General features: G+C 38.3%; 1 protein-coding gene across 4 annotated transcripts in view; it reads right to left on the reverse strand.

Annotated features, from left to right (window-relative positions):
* The window catches only part of cacna1db (calcium channel, voltage-dependent, L type, alpha 1D subunit, b), a 71,162-nt gene that overhangs the window by 46,011 nt on the left and 3,402 nt on the right, over nucleotides 1-21,749 (reverse strand). For all 4 annotated transcript variants that reach the window (XM_026270677.1, XM_026270678.1, XM_026270676.1 and 1 more), the window contains exons 3-9: nucleotides 21,285-21,390; nucleotides 11,061-11,200; nucleotides 7,758-7,900; nucleotides 7,525-7,677; nucleotides 7,132-7,328; nucleotides 2,605-2,708; nucleotides 2,264-2,433 (exon numbers count right to left, since the gene is read on the reverse strand). In XM_026270677.1, the coding sequence (XP_026126462.1) occupies nucleotides 2,264-2,433; nucleotides 2,605-2,708; nucleotides 7,132-7,328; nucleotides 7,525-7,677; nucleotides 7,758-7,900; nucleotides 11,061-11,200; nucleotides 21,285-21,390 (1,013 nt within the window). The remainder of the gene's footprint in view (nucleotides 1-2,263; nucleotides 2,434-2,604; nucleotides 2,709-7,131; nucleotides 7,329-7,524; nucleotides 7,678-7,757; nucleotides 7,901-11,060; nucleotides 11,201-21,284; nucleotides 21,391-21,749) is intronic.

The following is a 21,749-nucleotide window of genomic DNA, read 5'->3' on the forward strand; positions in this document are numbered from 1 at the left end:
GTATTAACTTCTCAAAGTCATACATTTTCTCAATTTAATGTAATCAAACAATCAGACAGGTAAACACGGTCTAGATTGTGATAAAGTACACATTGAAGTGATAGAACTAACTCCTCCTTATTAAATAGAGCTTAAACAACCAGACAAGCGGTCGGGTGTGGAAAAATTCACATCAAAACTGAAAATGATGTAATACACGCGTTGCCTCAACAGCGTGCGAATAGCTTAGTCACACAAACAATATTAATCCCCTCAGAGATTAAATAGCTGCTCATTAACGCTGCCCGTATAATGTTTGGCATAATACTATTTGTTGTATACTGGTGCTTATGCAACTTTATGTTTGTGCAACTACAAGCTTGCCGACGCCCCCTGTTCTCCGCCTCTAATGTTTAGCTTTGTTGAGCAGGGAGGAACACACAATCTGAAACGCGGTCTGGATTCACCCTTCAAATGCCTAGTCTTAGCTTTGCTCTTTGACATACTATAGCTACTTAAAGGCTACTAATAGTGACAAACGACAATAAATAAGACTGAGAAGACAGAATGACATGCACACACAGAGCGCTTGCTGAAAGACAAGAAGCAAAATTCAGCTGCATGGCACATGCCTTTATAGCTTCCTGGTCACTACGTCACCCCGCCCGCCCGCGACGTCACGCCCTTCCATTGGACAGACTGCACACTTGATCTTGCCAAAGGCGTTTCCCCAAAGAGTTCGATGCAGCTCGAGTTCCTTCGAGGAACCATACTGGATGCCCATGATCTTAGGGCCCTTAGAATGCACTGCATGACATACAGGAATGCTACTGTAATGGAAATCACATCATGGGCCCAGAAATACTTCCAGAAAACATTGTCGGTGAACACAATCCACTGTGCAATTCGCTGACAAAAAATAAGCCATATCTAAACATGATCCAGAAGCGCAGGCATTTATCTGAGTCAAGGTTCATTTAAAATGGACTGTGGTAAAGTGGAAAACTGTTATATGGCAAGACAAATCAAAATTTGAAGTTTGCATGAGTGCGTGTGGCATGCGCAGCTTACACATCTGGAAAGGAGCCATCAATGCTAAAAGGTATATCCAAGTTTTAGAACAACATATGCTCCCATCCAGACATTGTCTCTTTCAGGGAAGACCTTGCGTTTTCCAACATGACAATGCCAGACCACATACTGCATCAATTACAACATCATGGCTGCATAGAAGAAGGATCCGGATACTGAAATGGCCAGCATGCAGTCCAGATCTTTCACCCATAGAAAACATTTGATGCATCATAAGAGGAAGATGCAACAAAGAAGACCTAAGACACTTGAGCAACTAGAAGCCTGTATTAGACAAGAATGGGACAACATTCCTATTCCTAAACTTGAGCAACTTGTCTCCTCAGTCCCCAGACTTTTGCAGACTGTTATAAAAAGAAGAGGGAATGCCACACAGTGGTAAAGATGGCCTTGTCCCAACTATTTTGAGATGTGTTGATGCCATGAAATTTAAAATGTACTTTCTTTTTCCCCCTTAAAATGATACAGTTTCTCAGTTTAAACATTTGATATTTCATCTATGTTGAATTCTGAAAAAAAAAGAAATTTGAAGCTTCCACATCATTACATTCTATTTGTATTCACAATTTTTTTACAGTGTCCCAACTTTTTGGAATCGGGGTTGTATTATCTGTATAAGTAAGTCTAAAAAGTGAGTTTTCAGAGATGATTTAAATGCATTAAAAGATTCTGCATGTCTTTCACTACAACTTACAGTGCGATATGCCTGTGATTTTTTTTTTTGCTCAATATGATGATAAGTGCAGTGTGTTTGCTGCAGTTGAATATCTCAATAAGAGATGTCTTTGGTCCCAGATGAAACAGATGTGGAGGATGTAAAAACATTTAGTAATTATAATATGACTGCATGGTGAACCTATGGACCAAACTCATATTTAAACATGGTCTCCATGCTATGTACACATATCTATACTTAAAGGTAAAATTTTGCTATATTATTTGTGTTCACTTCAACATTGATCCCCCCAACATTCAACATTGATTTGTGTCCACATGTGTATTGATCCCCTCAACCCCCTACTGTTAGATTACATTTTTGCCCTTGATTGAGCATATGCATAAACTTGATGAAACACTTACATTTAACTATGATTAAATTTTCTCATATGTGTGCGAATTGTGGCATGGATTTCAACAGACCTTCAGACAGACAAAAAGAGGAGATACAAATGAGTCTTGCATTTTTACATACGGCTGCGTTTTGCCTCTTGATCTCCCTCCTCATCATTATCAGGGTCGATGTCCTCAGCTTGTGTGATCCAATCCAGATATCCCTTCAGATCCTCCTCAAGCTGCTGCTTCTCACGCAGTTTCTGGAAATCTCCACGAGCCTTGGCCTTCTCACGCTCCTTAGAGAACTCTCTGTGGTGCACAGATGCAGTCAAATTCACACTAGCAACAATGTACTGTACAGAAGAACTCATGTATAGATATAAACTAGGGATTTTTTTGTTTTGATTATGGCCCTTTGAAGAGCGCTTCTATGAAATTACAGAAATTTAATGTTAACAGCATTTTTATAAAATAACTCACCCACTTAGAACACCCAATACTAGATTGAGGACAAAGAAGGAGCCAAAAATGACCAGACTGACAAAATAGACCCAAGGCAACTCGGAGCCCATAGCATCATTCATCTGAAACACAAAGACACACAGCAACTATCAAATTAACTCATGTTACCAAGTCTGCCCTTACAAACATAAATATGGCAACAAAATATGGCCAGTGCTGACTATACTTTTTATGTCAAGATTTAAATTTAGATGTAAAATAAGAGAACATGCAATTGTCCCCAGGCAGCGTTGACTAATGAAGTTTCATAGCAAATTAGATGTGATGAGTAAGTGGTTGTCATGATCCAAGGAAACACAATACCCAATGCTATATTATTATTTGAACCTTTATTTAGGTTAAATGCAAGTCAATTGAGAACATGTTCTTATTTTCAGTAACAGCCTGGCAGAAGAAATAATATAAATAAAACATACTGTACAAACATACAGTGCAATACATAAAGCACATAGAAAAAAAAATAAGACCTTAGTTAAAATTTTTACAGGTTGAAGTCAGAGCACTAACTTGTTTTTTTTTAAATGCACATAATGGAATATTTTTCTCTAGTTTCAATAGCTTTTGCAGCACTTTCAAATTATTTGGGGCAGTAAATTCAAAAGCACAACAGGCCCAATTGGCCCAGCCTCCTTCTCTATGCTTTTCCCCCAATCGCTCTGATCAATCAGGTCATCAGTCGAGTCAGGGAAGAGAAGCACAGAGTCCTCCTGGTAGCCCCACTCTGGAGTAGCCAAGTTTGGTCCTCAGAGCTATTCAGGCTTTGCACGAATGCCCTATGGCCGATTCCCCTGAGACGGGACCTCCTCATTCAGGCGAACAGGACAATCTGACATCCACAGCCAGAACTCTAGGCTCTGCACCTATTGTCCCTCGATGGGAGCCTTTAAGTCTCCCGGGGACGTGCTACACACCATTCCTCAGGCCAGAGCTCAGTTTATGAGACGCCTCAACCCTGTTGAGTGTGACGTATCTCCATACTCTCGGACGATCTTTAAATCATCCTGGCCAAATTTGCCCACTGGCCTCTGACCATCATGGTCTATTAATTGGCTTCATCACATTATCTGCTCTATATAAAAGTTCTTTATAAACATAATAAATTAGAATTATTATAATTTATGTGCAGCAACCGCCTCCTCCAGAGAGCGAGCTTGCCATATCCCTTTTCTTCAGCACCGTCAAAGGAGGTGAGGGCAGCAAAATTAGAATAGTGGAAGTTTATTGTGAACTTCTGGGAAAAAACTGCATCAGTCCCTGGTGTTCTGTTCGATCAGAAATCAATTTTACTACATTAAAGTATGTTTTGTTAATTAAATAAAATGTTTGCTTATTTTCAGATCAATGCATATTAAATTTCTTCATTCAAATTCATCAACTCTTTCTTATTGTAGTATTAAGTATATAAAAATGCTGAATAAATATACATAGTCTACTGATCAGGGGTCTCATTTATAAAACTCTCCGTAGATTTCATCCTAAAAGTGTACGTAGGCACAAAAGCTAGATTTTGTGTATGCACAAAAGTTTTCATATTTATAAAACCATGCGTAGACCAGAACTTGTGCAGAAATCCCATTATAAATACCAGTCAAGGGAAGATACGTATATTTCCACCTCGTCTCCTCCTCAAAATAACCATATATGGAGCATACAACGCCTAGTTTTACTATACATAACATCATCTGCATATCATTACTATGCATATTCCCATCCATGCGACACCATATTTAACACCATTTAAGCTTCAAGACATTAAGGAAATATAAGTTATGCTATTTGTGCCATACACAATGTTTATTGTTAAAAATCATACAGCATCCTTGTTATTTAAACAATTAAAATCAAATTTAATTGATGCAGTTTTGCTGATAAGGTGAACATCTTTTAGTTATTTTAGCCTATATTTATTGCAGTGTAAATAAAATTGCCTGACTTGGCGATTGGCCTATTTTAAAAAGAAAACTTGCAAATTACCATTTTCTTTAAGTTGTATCCTTCAAATAGAGTGGCAGTTTTCATAATGCTGTGGAGATGACTTCACACGACATCAACAACTCCATGTAGCTGCGGTTGTACAGTTATTATCATTGGACTTATTCAAACCGGACAATGGACCATTCGACCACTAAATCCAGCAGTGTCTGCCTTAATATTAAATATGTAGTAAGTGCACATCTTTTCATCATTGTTCTCACTAAAATAGTTTAACATAGCATGAGATGTGCTGTTCAGTTTAAAGATGAATTATTGTGCATCTATAGCATATTATATGTGACAAGTCAGCTGCCTCCTCCCTGATTATCATTGGCACCCCATCCTAAATCACCACCCTTCACCAGACTCCTGACAGGAGTGGGTGTGAGATAAAGGAGGGTTGCTTGATGAGCCACAGCTGGCGCGGTGTGATGGGGAACACCTGAAGGAAATGGAGCCTCATAACCGCCGCTGTTGAAAAGCCTAATGCGCCTCTCCTCTGGAGACCGGTCTCTTTCGACTTTATGTATTTTCAGTTCTTATCTCCATTAATGAGAGTGAAATATTTAATGTAAATGTGTATAATGAAATGAAAACATATTTTAAAATCATTCCTTACTTCATTACTTTTCTCACACCAGGAAAAAGAGTGTGTACGCATGGTCTAGAATGTCCATAAGGTGCGTACATATTTACACCAAGTTTATATTTTCTAAATCCCGATATGCAATTTCTATGCCTAGTATTTTGTGCATATGCAACGTTCAGAAATGAAACCCCCGTGCTTTTGATACTTAAGTACATAAAAAATCAAGTACTTTTGTACTTTTAAAAAGAAACATTGAAACATTGAAAAGGATTCTCTGGAGTAATACTTAGGGGTGTAACAGTTCACAAAATTCACGGTTCGGTTCGATACGATACACTGATGTCACGGTTCGGTTCGGTACGTTTTAGATAGAACAAAATGTAAAAACATCTCAACTTTTCAGAATGCCGCAAGCGCACCGCGGGTCATGTGACAAGAACTAACCAATCAGCTTCATCCTTTCCCGTAACAATGTTGAAAGCTCAGCCAAGATGAAGGAACAGCTGATCATAGTTGTATATGGATTGCAATTTTGAAATAAATTTAGTAGCAGAGCTAGCCTACTGCAAGCGATTTTTAGAGCTGCAAATCCATTTATCCTTTGCTGAAATTTCCGCGTCTTCATGGAGAGAGCACGTCATTGTTGCTTCGCAAAGGCAGACGCCTCATGAGCGCTTCTGCCCGAGCGCTTTGGAAAGGAGGAGAAAGACGCGCTTAGCGTTTTCCATGCGTTTTTAGGCACGATATGTGAACGGCCCCTAAGGCGCTCGCTCACTGAGCACGCGCTGAAGGCTCGTTGCAAAATGTGTAATGCATTTAACAGACCAGAAATTGAAGATCCTCCAATAACCAACAGGTCTGGTGTTTGGGTGCACTTTGGATTCCCTGTAAGCTATAATGGTGATGATAGAATGAATGGTAAATAGTAAGGTCTCATATCCGCGGCTATAATGTAAATGTAACGTAAATGAAGCCTACCAATCCCCGCAGTGATGTATTTTGCGCTGTTTGAGTCCATTGGAAATGTCTGCATAAATGCTGCGGGGATAGTTTGTTGCGTGTATGTTTCTCCTTTTTTCGTCTTTTCCCAGATATACTGACACACTAAGGTGATGTCGGCGTAAATGAGTTGACATGTTTCAAGTATTCCCGCTGGTGTTTTTTTTTTTTTTTTATTCCCGCTGGTGTACCCATATTGTCATGTAGCAGATGCGACATACCGTTGTTTTTTTATCCACCACTCTCTTGCCATCACCATTATAGCTTACAGGGAATCCAAAGTACACCCAAACACCAGACCTGTTGGTTACTGGAGGATCTTCTATTTCTGGTCTGTAAAACGCATTGGCCACCGCGTACCGAGCATGAACTGCTCGCTCACTCAGCGCGTACTGAGTGAGCGAGCGCCTGACTGAGTAGCCTAACATAAACATAAACTGGTGTTTTTTTTTTTCTTCTTCGGAGGTGTTAAGGGCGTTGCCTATTACGTCGTTTGGGTTATTGGGCTACCTTGTTGAACGCATATCATATTTCACTTTTTTTTTTTTTCAAATATAATTAATTAGTTCAACGAACCATTCGGTACATAATGCATACCGCGTACCGAACCGAAAGCCTCGTACCGAACGGTTCAATACGAATACGTGTATCGTTACACCCCTAGTAATACTTTATTGTTGTATCTGTACCTCATCTAGCACTGATAAGAAGAGGCTGACATGTTTTCCTGTGTTCTCAATTTTGCCTGTCTTCTGACTTTATCCCTTCAGTCTTAGAGGGTCAATCTCATTAGCATCTACTGAGCTCTCTGTGTGTAATGGAAAAGCGCTTAGAGCGGAAGTGGACGCTTCCAGCAGGAAAGAGCAAAGAGAATTCCAGCAACAGTGAACATCTAAATGACAGGAAGACATTGCGAGTCTCACCCAGTACAGCACGTCAGTCCAGCCCTCCATGGTGATACACTGGAACACAGTCAGCATGGCAAACAGGAAGTTGTCAAAGTTTGTTATGCCATTGTTGGGTCCATGCCAGCCATCCCTACACAGAGTGCCATTAACGGGGCAGTGTCTCCCATGACCAGAAAGAGAACAGGGAGCTGGATCCTCCTCTGCAAATGTACCTGTGTGGAGAATCAGAAATATGTGGCTTATTCTCAGGAAATGGTGGCATTTATGTACTATGTGGTGTGTATGAGTACCTTGGTTAGAATATCTTTAAGACCCATCATTTTGATGTGTGTGTGATGCAAAAAACATTTTCAAAACAGAACATGTATTGTTTATAATTTAGTCTAATGAATATGAGAACACACTGACGCGTGCCGTTCAGATAGCAGGTTGCATGCATCTTCCCAATGAACAGCTCCAGCCCGATGATGGCATAGATGATGATGACGAATAGTACAAGCAGAGCAATGTGCAGCAGAGGAACCATGGCTTTAATGATGGAGTTCAGCACTACCTGTAAGCCTAAACACACACACACAAATATTATCAGCATGTTATCAGGCTGTTCTAGCTGTGAATGCTGGGTAAAGATGTGGACGCACTTGGCACTCCTGACACCAGGCGAAGGGGCCGCAGAACTCTAAACGCTCGTAAAGCCTTCACATCGAACCCACCCGGCTTGCCACCTGACTGCCCACTGACATCTCGATCTTTGGTTACCAGCTCCAGAACCACACTGAAGAGACTAAACACACACATATACACTCATCAGTATTAACAATAATAACAGAATGTGAGTTCATGCTATTATTATCAGATTATTATGTTATATAGAACATTATAAATTAAATGTGACAGCAGAAGACGAGAAAATTGCTAAATTACAAGGGGAATTGTGTGTCATGGAGTGAACAAATGACATAAAATGAATAAAAGTCAATGTCATAATGGTTAAATCAATCATCCACCATACTATATTCTGCTATCTCTTTCCTTTGTGCAAATATCATTCAAAGTTTCCAAGGGTTGTTGTTGATGCAGTCTATAACAGACTCTGATAAAAGCTTGTGTTTTTAATTTTTTTGATTACTGGCTGGTTTTGGGAAAGAAACACGTTCACTAGCCTCTTTGGATATCATAACAACATCTTTTGACCATAACTTTGGGATGTCAGACAGATCAGACAGACAAAATAGCAGATAACAACAAGGCCAGTCAGCGCAGGAGTTTTATTGGCTATTTGGGCTGTCAGTCAATTTTTTGTTTGCAGATCTGTTGTGGTGAGCTGCATGTTTACACATATAATATATATATATATATATATATACACACACTTAACTTACTTAACTATTGCTTAGGGGTGAATAAATTATTAACATTAACAAAACAAAAAATTGTGATGATGTGACAAAAATGTGATAAACAGCCAATAGTACAAATGCAACTGCATCTATTCTTTTCTCAATGCACAACGGGTACCATTTGGATATCCAAAAATCTAATTATTTTAGCTGGATGAACTTATTTCTAATGATTACTCAGCTTTACATACTCATTACACACTCATCTGGCACTGGGGCTAGGGGGTGTCATAGATGAGATTCGGTGTGATCCCTGAGGATCCTACAGCAACACAATCTCCATCCAGCATGACCTCTGATTTCACGCACTGGGTGCCTCCTCCCTGAGAGAAGTTAATCTCATTACATCAGGTCAGAGATCCGCACTAGATCAGATTGTAATCTCTTGTGAACAGTTGCCAGCTATGTGCCAGATAAAATCCTTTCAACAATTTCCAGCTGACATGAACTACTTCCAACAGAGTTGTTCAATCATGACATCCAATCGTAGCCCAACTCAGAACACCAATTAAAACACCATTTAACACGTGCTATTGGATGGTAAACACACAAAGTAACACTACAAAACATTTAGGCATCTAGGTGTGGTGAAGACGACTTCTGAAGTTTAAACCGAGCATCAAAATAGAGAAGAAAGGGGTTTAAATGACTTTGAACATGGAATGGTTGTTTGTGCCAGACGGGCTGATGTGAGTATTTCAAAAACTGCTGATCTACTGGGATTTCCACACAAAACCATCTCTAGGGTTTACAGAGAGTGGGCCGAAAAAGAGAGACTATCCATTGTGCGGCAGCCATGTGGATGAAGATGCCTTGTTGATGTCAGAGGTCAGAGGAGAATGGGCAGACTGGTTAGAGATGATAGAAAGGTAACAGTAACTCAAAAAAACAGTAGTTACAACCAAGTTATGCAGAATACCATCTCTGAACGCACAACACGTCAAACCCTGAAGCAGATGGGCTACAGCAGCAGAAAACCACATCGGGTGCTGCTCCTGTCAGCTAAGAACAGGGAACAGAGGCTACAATTCACACGGGATCACCTAAATTGGACAACATAAGATTGGAAAAACATTGCCTGATCTGATGAGTCTCGATTGGTGCTGTGACATTCAGATGGTACGGTCAGAATTAGGCATAAGGAGCATGAAAGCATGGATCCATCCTGCCTTCCTTGTCTCAATGGCTCAGGCTGGTTGTGGTGGTGTAATTCTGTGGGGGTTATTTTCTTGGCACACTTTGGGCCCCTTAGTTACCAATTGAAAATCGTTTAAACACCACAGCCAACCGATTATTGTTTATGATCATGTCTATTCTTTTATGACTTCAGTGTACCCATCTTCTGATGGCTAATTCCACTAATTCCAGCAGGATAATGTCACAAAGCTAAAATCTTCTTAGACTGGTTTCTTGAACATGACAATTAGTTCACGTTACTCAGTCACCAGATCTCAATCCAATAGAGCAGCTTTGGGATGTGCTGGAATGATGTGTTGTTCACCTGCCTCAACTGCATCACTTTAGAGTGCCGTACTTTAGCACAAAACCTGATTGTTTTTAATGAGCACAGGAAGTGTCACGCCCCAACACAGTTATTAATGCAAAGACAGATAACATTTTTGCACAATCACAATGTTGAGGAAGCTGAAAGGCTGAACCACCAGAAGACAAAATCTGACAAAGCATTATCTGTGAACTGAAACTCTACAAAGCTGGTATTAAAATACAAACAAATGTTTCAGCAATTCCCAGTAGACTTCTGTTTAAAAAATCATTATTCTTGAGCTGAAGGGTCTGTTTATTTGACAAGTATTTTGGATTACATTCATTTATTGTGTATCTGCAAGTTAGGTCTTTTGGATTAAGGACAAGATTTGAATCTTAAGTGATATCACAAATGTTTCAAGGACTTTATATGCGTTTGAAAAAAGAGCTTAATTATATTAAATGTGCACTTGTAGTGTACTTCAAATTTTTGTGAATATTATTTTAAACTGTACTTGTAGATAACATATCAAATAATTATAAAAGGCCACTTAAGTGTAATTAAAGACAGTATACTTGTTTCTTAGCACACATTTAAGTACTTTGTATTAATGTCAGTTTTACTTTAAAGTAGAGTTAATTCATTAAATGACTTCATCATTTGACATGTTTTATATAAATACACTTATGTTGCTGTGTTGACTAACATAAAGCGCATGTGAAGTGTTTGATTCAAACTGCAACTATATCGTGTTATCTGATGTTATATTTAAAGGTTTTACATTTTACGGAATTGCAACATCATTTCAAATATATTTAAATACACAAAATACAAGTTTAAATTTAAAAAGTTTAAATTAAAGCTTGTCAGTACATTTGGCAGTACACTTTACTCATACTTCAAAGACAAGAGGAGTAATAATGAAATGACTTGAAAAGATGTGCTAAGGTGGGTTAAAAAAGCAGTTCAGATTAATACATTGAATGCATTTTCATTTAATTGCAAATAACATACACTTAAGTGTTCAAAATAATGACAAACAGTGACCGTTCACTTACCCTACTATGACGATGACAAAATCCAGCATATTCCAGCCGTTTCTCACATATGAGTTCTGGTGCATCACAAGTCCATAAGCTATTATCTTGAGGAAGGTTTCAATCGTGAAAATGATCAGGAAGGCATATTCTACTGTTTCCTGTGAAGCAATGATAGAAAAGCACGTTTTTAGTTCTATCTCATTCATCTGTTTTAATTTGAAGAACAAGAGCATGTGATTGGTAAATCAATTTGACGTAGAGAATGAGAAAAATCAATAAGCATGAAACAGCATTAGCAGATTTCATTACAATTCATTTTCAAATATATTTTGCATAAAAACGTATATATAGAGCACATCTCATGGTAAAAGCATCACATGCTAGAACAAACCCCTTTGGTTCTCATGCATTACACTCTAAATTCCACGTGTTCATATCATCTATATTGATAAGTCTGGATCTAAACAGCTCTGATGGAGATCAGATTGAACTGCAGTAAATGTGCATGCTCCCAAAGATGATGAAAGAGACTGCATTCCAATGGAGTGCATATTTGTATGTTTTGGATCAAAAACTAAAGGATATAACCCTGATGATCTTCAACATGAGATGTAAGCCTGAACCTGATGAGGACATTTTGTTGAGATTTGGTCAAAGTTTAAACAATTAGGATTAAAGCTGCATCAGATGGATATAAAACAAGCCTTTCGATAGAGAAATGAAGAGAAGATGTTCATCAAACAGTATTTTGTTGGCAAAAACAAATAACATTTTGTCTGCAAACTGAATCAAGCATCCTTACTAAAGAAGCATCCTAAAGACAGAAATCTAAAACTAACTTGCTTTATACACATTTCCACATGTGTTTAACCAGAGCTTGCTCCTCTCTTTTGGTTCTCCACTACAACAAATGTACAACAATTGTTCCTACTGTCACAGAGCAGAGATGTTTGGCCTTAGTCCTAGATGATCATTGGAAAAAAACATGATCTGAAACATGAATCTTGTTAATTCTCTGATGGTTAAAATGTTTCAGTCTGCAGCTGGTAGCCTGTATATCCTATATTATATTATTTATATATTTGAGCTGTCATTGTTAACACATTAATGCACACAATTAATTTTACAATCCTTAACCATTAAAATAATTTAATGCAGATTACTCAAAATTACTGAAGCGCAATTTCTATTCTAACCCTTTAACCCAGTTTTGCTTCTCTGCTTGTGATTAGATCAGTTAAGGCTGCTTAACCTGGGAAAGTTTTCAGTCCAATGATCCAGGGAGCAAACCCGTTCAATCAATCCATTCAAAAGAGTGGTATTATAAAGAAAACCAGTCTGATCATATTAGAGATTGCAGAGAGAACAGAGACTCAGCGAATCACAACGCACTGGATAGCTGGCCAATCAGAGCACACCTCACTTTTCAGAACGATGAGTAAAATATTGGTAAAAATCACAAAATAATGTTCTTTTTAGCATCTGCATATGACCACTTTAATAAAGAACAGAAATTATCAATTCAAGGCACATGAACTTTAACCTTTAGCCTAAACATGATGAGTCATTTTAACCATAATGAGATTAAAAAAAACATTTAAAAAATTTTATAAAGTACTGTTGAATGCTAACTTAGAAATTAAACCACTACACACAAAATGCTGCAAAAAAAATGAAATAGTGTGTTATTTTCAGATTTTTGTTTATGGCTTTGTTCAACTTTAATAAATATTTCAAAAACTGATATCTATATTTTTTATTCATATTATAAATTATCTTTATTAAATGAGAATAAGGCCGTCTCTCTGGGACCATTCAGAAATGTAATAAATGACACTGCAGAGCACAAAAACGATCAAATGCTGCAACAAAGCATGTATTGTAGAAATGTGAGAGTTATAATAAGTGTTCCTGGTCTCATGTAGATGCCCGTGGTCTTCAGCTGCAGGTGACCGGATGACAATGGCTAAGCCACAGCACTAAGAATAGCTACAATAGACTTGGATGCCTAGATTAATCCCATTCGAACAATAAAATCTCACTGCTGAACACGGCAGGCTGGACATGTCTACTCGCAAAACAAATTAGTTCAGTCTTTCATTTTCACATTAGTATACTACACTGTAAAAAATAAGTGTAATTTTAACTGTAAAATTTTGTAAAAACGCTACGGAAAAAAACTGATAATAGGTTAACAGTAAGTTCCCGTACTATATACAGGGAAAAACTGTAAAAGATCTAACAAAGCATTTAATGTAAATTTACAGTAAAATTCTGTTAATTATACAGCTTTTAGAAGTAAAAAAAAGAACAAATCAATGTATAATTTACAGTCTAAAACTGTAAACTGATATTCCCAGAATTCCCTGCGTGACACTCCACGTTTGAAAGTATTTTGTTTAAATAATCATGTTTTTAAATAGTTCTTGTTATCAGTTATGTACATTTGAGCTTTATGTTACATCTTCTGTTGCTTAATGAAAGTTTTTTGCATTATTTAAGTATCACGTGTGTTACCATGATGGTGTTTTGTGTTTCCATAAATGTGCACCTTCTATATGTTAATATATACTTCTGCTTGTGGTGAAGCTACTTGTGATGAGCTTTGATACTTCATGTGGCTTTCTCTTATACAGTACCATCTTTATTATTATGGTGGTTGTCAGTATTTTCAAGGTACAAAACAGATTTAATTTTGTGTGTGGTTGAATTTACTGGTTTATATTCACATTTTCTTGTTTGTAAATTACAGCTTTATATTGTAAAATTAACAGTTTTTGACGTAAATGTGTTTACAGTTTTCTGTATTTTTACAAAATTATTCTGGCAACCACAGCTGCCAAAAAGTTTTTGTAAAAACAACAAGAAATTTTTTACAGTGTAGAATACAAACTACTATTCCAAACATCAATTTTGGCAGTAATCCATTTTACATCATGCGCCCTTGCTTTGTCTTACAGCACTTAAGCTCATCAAATACTTCAGGTACTTTCACGTGTGGTGGACTTACATAAGCACAGAGTCTGAGGGCAAAGACAAGCTGCCTGATGACCACAGTGATACAGTGTCCAGTTTAGTTGATGGCAGCATTAGTCTAACAAAAGTCTACATGCTCTTAAAGCAATGTCGCAAAATGCACTTGTTGGCCAAAGCAACACGTTGCCCTCTAGATGGTGAACAAGGTAGATGTGCTCCTCTATTCAACAGAAGTGATGACACAGTAGTTTATGAATGGTCGTTCGCCATGTGCAGTTGGTCATGCTGACTGAACTCTGACTGGGGTTTAACTTTAAAACACAAAACCATAGTCAACTGAACCCAGTGATTGGTTTGGGAATTCTGAAGCTTGGGTGACCTTTCACAAAGACCAGCTCCTGAATATCAGGAGGTATCTTGTTTCAACCGTGGAAAGATATCGATAATACACACCATTTTTCCTCAAGTTCAAGTCCACTGAAATGAATCTACTCTCCTGTCTAGTTTGTTTGTCAGAGACAAAGACTAGATTCCATGTTATGATTGGTCTGATCGCCTGTCAATCAAACCCCACACTTAAGAGTCAATTGACAAAGTTTGATTTGGTCATAGAGTGACATCACTTGCAATCCTAGTTTTAATTGGTTAGTTCCAGCAAATTGTTCTTTTCTTAATTGTTACAACAGCCAAACAGCACTGTTTTTATCACTCTGCTATATTTGTTCAAGACAGATGGTCAGTCTGTGCACTAGGGGTGGGATTTTACACTGACTCTTTCTGCTTGTTCTGATCCCTTCAGGAATTATATAAGTGAGTCTTTACGAGTGAGTCACTGAATCACTCAATAATCTGATCATGTGATCTGAGTTCAAACTCCATGGCGTCCAGTACAGCTGAACCCACTGTGAATGTCATTTCATAGATTAGGGAATTACATTACTTTTGTGTTTTTTCTTAGATTGCCTGGATACTTATGTTTTTTGTTTTGATATCTGAAACAAAAGACAAAAACATAATAAATCATGATGAGTGCTGTCACAATCCCAGTTTTGTGTTCCCCGTCTTGCGTTTAGGACCCTTGTCTTGGTTATAACACAATCACAGTAAAGACAGATGAAATTTATGTCTAGAATTATGATTTCAGACCATGTCTCTAATGAACCCATTTTTACCTCTACACAGACTCTCAAGCAAGTAAAAGCTGCACAGAGTATCAGTCATTATAGAAACAAGTCACAGAGGCAGACAGCACTGTGAAGTGAAGCTTTTAACCACTTGTTATAGGGTGCCATGAATAATTAAGACAAATGGTCCCACTTCATATCAGGTGGCCTTAACTACTATATCATATGTCATTTTTGGGTGGGTTACAGTATAAGGGATTGGTCAACTGTGCAATTATAAATGGAATTACAGAAGTTAATTATACAAGTACAATGTAAAACATACATGTACACAATAAGTGCATTGTATCTAATGAGTAATTTAAATGTAAGTACATAATAGTTAAGCCAGCTAATATAAAGTGTGACCAAAAAAAAATTGCCTTTCTCGTAAGTCAAGGCTATGCAGTCTCATAAATCACCCCATTCATCAAATGTGAAGGCAGAGTTCAGACACATAATGCACTTTACAATTTAATGTTATGTTTGACTGTCAAAGAAACTTCATTGCATCACATTGCTGTTCACAAAAAATATATATATAATAATAATAATCTGAACAACTGATTCTCATAACACTGATTTTAGCCTTGGAAATGTGCAGAGGAGAGCAATGATGTCTGCCACAACTTTACTATGGAATTGCTTAACAATCAGGTTATTTTTAACCAAAAAATATCAGAACACTTGTAAAATATGAATCTAGTCACATGGCCTTGCTACACACTGAAGTGATGTACTGCCACCGCACAAGAAGACATTTATTATTGTACAGAAGTAAACCAGTAGCACGGGTTTGGAAGGACACGAGGGTGAGTAAATGATAACCAAATTTTCAGTTTTGGTCAAACAGTTCCTTTAAACTCAAAAAATAAAGTATTAAAGTACAAAAGTATATAATTGAACAACTGGTTGAGTGAAATAAGGGCCATGGTGTGAGAAAAGAGAGAGATAGAGTGAGAGATGGGAGAGTGAGTGAAGATATAATCCTCCTATGATCCTCTTTCATCGCCCTCCACCCTCCTGTTTACAGATGGGTCAGAGTCAACCAGCGAGAGCACACAGACAACAACTGCAAGCGTATTTGTGTTCATTTCAGATACTGTACAGCTTGTAAGGTCTGCTTCACACACAAATTTCACCCATCTGTGTTTACGAAACCCCCCATTCAGACTCCTCATAAATTAAGACACGCAAACTGTACTTACTACAGTTCAGCAACGCTCATCATTTCACACTTGTTCAAAGGGCTTTCCCAAAGGCATGTGGGGAATTGAGAATATAGGTTTGTAGGCTGGAAATGATCGATGAACATGCATGAGTGAGTGCAATGGAAATCCAGAGAGAAAGAAAGGTTAAACACTGGTGTCACTGACTCGGTTGATGCTAATCTTACTGGACAAGCCCAGTGCTGCTCAGAGCACTGGAGCTCAGTGGACACCCGACCAAATGCTCACTCTCATTTAAAGAAAAAAGACTATATATGTCACGATAACTTAACTGTATGAGGTCCAGAAAATTTGCAATCACTAGTATTTGCACCAGTTGTTTTGAATATGAGGTCAGTTCACTAAAGATCATGCATGAGATCAAACAAAGACAATCAGATCTGTTTACAATTAACTCTTTCGCCGCTGTGGACAGAATTATCCAGCTTTCAATGATTTCACTGGTATGTGGAAGGAAATAATATTTCTGAAATAGTATTAAATCTCTTTAATTCTCAAGCGATTGTGTAATTAAGCAGAGGCAAATAAAAAACAAATCCTCAAGCATTCAACGGGATATAAATCAAAACTGCCTAAAGTTACCAAATGAAATGTAAACCAAGGAAGTGGTTTAGGACTGTGAAGCTTTGATGCAATCTATATGTTTTGATCATTGATCTAAATATGAATCTGACGTAGTCTTTGGCAAAAAGAAATGTTGTTTTTTTTATGAACTTACCCACATTCAAGTGTTGCTAAAATACAATGCATGAAGACTGAATAAAGCAGACATTCTGTTATTTCTTTTAACATATTGCATGTTTATACAGACCAAAAGTTTGGACACACCTTCTCATTCAAAGAGTTTTCTTTATTTTCATGACTATGGAAATTGTAGAGTCACACTGAAGGCATCAAGTGCTATTTGACCAAGAAGGAGAGTGATGACCTGTCCTCCACAGTCACCGGACCTGAACCCAATCGAGATGGTTTAGGGGTGAGCTGGACCGCAGACAGAAGGCAAAAGGGCCAACAATGCTAAGCATCTCTCGGGGAACTCCTTCAAGACTGTTGAAGACCATTTCAGGTGACTACCTCTTGAAGCTCATCAAGAGAAGGCCAAGAGTGTGCAAAGCAGTAATCAAAGCAAAAGGTGGCTACTGTAGTGGAAGAAACTACAATGACATATTTTCAGTTGTTTCACACTTTTTTGTTATGTATATAATTCCATATATAATTCCACATGTGTTAATTCATAGTTTTGATGCCTTCAGTGTGAATCTACAATTTGCATAGTCATGAAAATAAAGAAAACTCTTTGAATGAGAAGGTGTGTCCAAACATTTGGTCTGTACTGTGTATGCATACAGGAAAATACGCTGGGGATCATGAATTTTTTGTGAAAACGATTAAAAATGCTAGCGGTTGCTTGCCTTGGGTGTGACCAATCCTGGAAGCACCAATTACACCACATCTGTCGGTTGACAGACCAATCACGACAGTCCTGCCTCCCTCATATATATCATTGCTAGCAGTCTCTACTTCATCCCTGTTCTCTTTCCCGTGGAGATCCTCACTGGAAGCTATCCTCAGCAGATCCTTGTAAAAGTGTCCACTTAACTGTTCATGGACGAGCCGCATTTTAGAGACGTCGCTGAACACGACTGCTTTTTTGGGGGAAAATATCCTCTGTTAAAGTGAATATTTTCTTTCTGCTATATATATCTTTGCGGTGGGGACCAGTGCATCAAGGCAGTTGAGCAGTTACAGCTCCTTTCTCTCCATGTCTGATCTTGACTCCCGGTGTTCGCATCTTATACCAGTCGTCCTAGCGTGAGTCCCAAAATTAGGGATGTCCAAAAGTCATTGCATATCTCAACCTGTGCTCATCGAGGGGAGCAGAGCAGAGCTGTGCCGCAGCATAAGACTGCCCTTGGTGGGTAAAAGATCCCAGTGGTTGGGTTTGCTCATCAGAGGAGGAGAAGGTGGGGTTCCTAATGCCCCTTTCTGTGTCTGCAGTGACAAATATACATCAGCAGTGCAACTTACACAAAAAGGATGGGGAAGCCTTTGAAACTTGTCTTCCCAGGAAGCCGACTACTCGGCCCACCCCAGCCCGGCGTCCAGGGTTTGCCTCTGCTTCCAGTGGGGGACAGTCAGGTTACAGAAAGCCAAACCCAAACCCAAGCAGGGTACAGAAAAAAAAATCTAAGGAAGGAAGTTCTCTTGTTGGAGTGTGGGCACCAGTTCAGCCATGTTGTTTATCTCCACTCCTCCAATGGGGTTATGCAAGAGAGAGGACATTTTAAATTGTATTTCTCATTTTAAAGAAATAAAAATGTTTCCTGTGTATCCAGGCAGTGGGCCAAGGGCACAGATTTGTGTGAAAATAAAAACCAAAAATACACACATTACATGAAATTCAGAGCGGCAACTCCCAGCTCTGGATTAGCATAACCTCAACAAACACCTCAGAAAGTACAAGTTAAAACTGCTCACAATAACAACATCATACAATGTTATTCGTCCCAGAGACTGGTTCACATCTGAAGGACACTTACTTCTTCAGCCTACACATTTTTTTAAAGTCCCTTTCGGTTTGGCATAAGCCCCAAGAACTCATGAAATGTATAGAGGCAGCTCTAACACAACTGAGAATAGTGGGTCTCAGAGAGACAATCTCCTTCTCTCAGCACTGTCACGGCAGCAGATACGAATCTGCTTGTGTCTCATTTAAAAGGCTTAGGCTTCAAAATAAAGGAGAAGTAAAGCTGCTTAGTGCCCACGCAAGAAATAATTTACCTGGGTCTCAGGCTGAACTGAATCAAGCATTTGCATCAGAGGAGCGCATCAGGTAAATTCATGGTTGTCACTCCTTTTTCCAAAAGGGGAAGAATTCCAGACTATGTTTACATCTTCTAGGGCTGATAGCCTCAGAAGTGGCTGTAATCCCATTGGGAGTGTTGCGAACGAGAGAGTTTCAATGCTGGGTAGCGGCACAGCACTTTTGTCCGAAGCACCATCTCAACCAAAATGATCATCATATTGCTTGTGCACTCTTTGCTGCAGAAGAGATCAGGCTTTTGCAGTAATGCACTACTGTTCAGTTTCTTAACTCCACACAGACACTATTATAATATCCAATGTTAACTGTTAACGATCTGTCAGTCACAAACTGTTTGACTTCGCCTATGGAATTTTTTTTAGACGACTAAGCGACTAAAAAATTTGGGTCGACAAAGCATTTTCTGATTGCTGGCAGATAACCGGTTATATATACAAGCCAACACGATTCTCGCATTTGGTGCTCAGAATTTTTTTATTATTTTGGACTCTAGATGAGATGCTGGGGTGTTGTACACAAAATCCATGCACGAAATACAGACAACTGATTATTTTTGCTCCATTCCATACGAACATTGTCTTGGCTGTGAAATGTTTAAATGCACCCTTCTCGTGAAGTTTCGGTGTACTTGTCAGGTGATTAGCATGTTCCAGCACATTGACCCACGGTTCAAGGTTAAAATTTTCTAGTATCATTTCTTGATCCCCTTAGCCACTCATCTCTGCCATCACTCTGCTTGGCAAAAGGCAGAAATGGTAAAGCAGCTGGCAGGAAGCAGCTGTTTCTGGTGCTACACTAAATCAGTTTGTGCTGATGTGGGGGAAGGGCCGGTGATCAGACCGTATGCAGGTCACTGTGGCATCAAGTGCTTCATTAGTGATCAAGCAAGCTAGATGCCACAGAACAGGCAGTTGAAGAGACCTTGTGGTTGATAGATACAGTACCTAGCCTTGCATGGTTGAAGATGGAGAACACAGAAAACTGTGTTTCAGTGTTTGCGAGTGTGGCTCTATCAGTAGTCATGATCAATGTTATGACAGGCCCAATGAAATTAATAAAAGGCATAATGATAGGCATACAAACAGTATTCTACATTCAAACAGAAAATCATGTGCTTCAGACATAAACTTAAGTCTCAAACTACTACAGCAGCCACAAGCACTGCATTTGACACTGGTTTCAATTACGCAGTCTCCAGGTGTGAAGTAGTTGAAGTATTGCTGCTAATGGAGCTGTAAGCAGTTATTATAAACTAGATCTATAAGCTAGATACCTATAAACTCTAAACTAGATACTAGGAATTAAAAAAGTTATTTAATCTGTAAATTAGTTGAGTTTTCCATTAGTTTGTGCATTTATAGGTTTTGGTTCAAGTTCTGCTGGAATTCAGAGTAAAAATGTGCAAAAGCAAACAAAATTATAAAGGACAAACATTATTTTACAGCACTGTATGCTTTAAATGCACTGTATGCCAAATAAAGTAGAGTAAATGATGTTGGATATATCGTGAGCAGGATGATTTCAGCACCATGGACAGCTCTGATCGCCTAAAGTAAATGATCCAGAAAAATAAACCTGTAAAACTCTAGGCTGACATTATTTTATGACATTTATGTACGCTGTATAATGTATATGATCCATTACTGCATTAGACAAAGTGCACATATTCAAGTTTTCTTCTGTATAGTGGTTAATGTATGTGGGATGCTGTTGATTCCAATATATAAATAATGTAGAAAATGGAAGGTTAGGCTTAAAGTGTTAGTATGAAATGAGATGTCTGAATTCATATTCAGATACAACTGAGATATGAAAAATAGAAGTTTTCTTTCTCATGAAGCTACTTCCACGCATAGCAATTAAACAGCATCCATTTCATATACCTGCAGACACAAACATGAGCAGCATGGATGAGCACCTTTTGAGTGTTTGCAGATTCGCCTTTGGTCTTGTGTAATTCCACTCTAATTCACTCATCTAATCTCAATAAGCAGAAACTAATCCCACAACACAGCCAATGAGAAATCAGAAGAGACGTCACAGTACTCACCAAATCATGATTAGTTGAGTTGGAATCGTCTTCAGGAAAGGGGATGTAAACAGCTAAGGCCACACAGTTGGCAAATATTGACAGCAGTATAAAGATATCGAAAGGTCTGGAAATAATGTTTAAGGAGAAAAATTATAGTAGTAACATGCATTTCACAAATGATCCCAACACATCAAACTTGATTAGAAAATCTCAAAGCTGTAACCTATGTCATGGCAGAGATATTTTGTGGCATTTTAGGCTCAATTTGATGTCATTCCTTCGTGACTAGTAATTGTTTCCAAACATTCCCACTCCACAATACTGGACAGTCCTGCCCCCCTTTCATTGCTCCCTTGTTCCAGTTGCCCACACTACCAGGCCGTCAATGTAAGTACGAAAATCATTCTTAATTATTTTAAGATGGTTTGCCTAATTGGCTTGCCAGGTTAAACAATAAACAAACAAACATTATGAGACACAATT

Source organism: Carassius auratus, chromosome 8 (assembly GCF_003368295.1).
Source record: "Carassius auratus strain Wakin chromosome 8, ASM336829v1, whole genome shotgun sequence".
Lineage (NCBI taxonomy): Eukaryota > Metazoa > Chordata > Actinopteri > Cypriniformes > Cyprinidae > Carassius > Carassius auratus.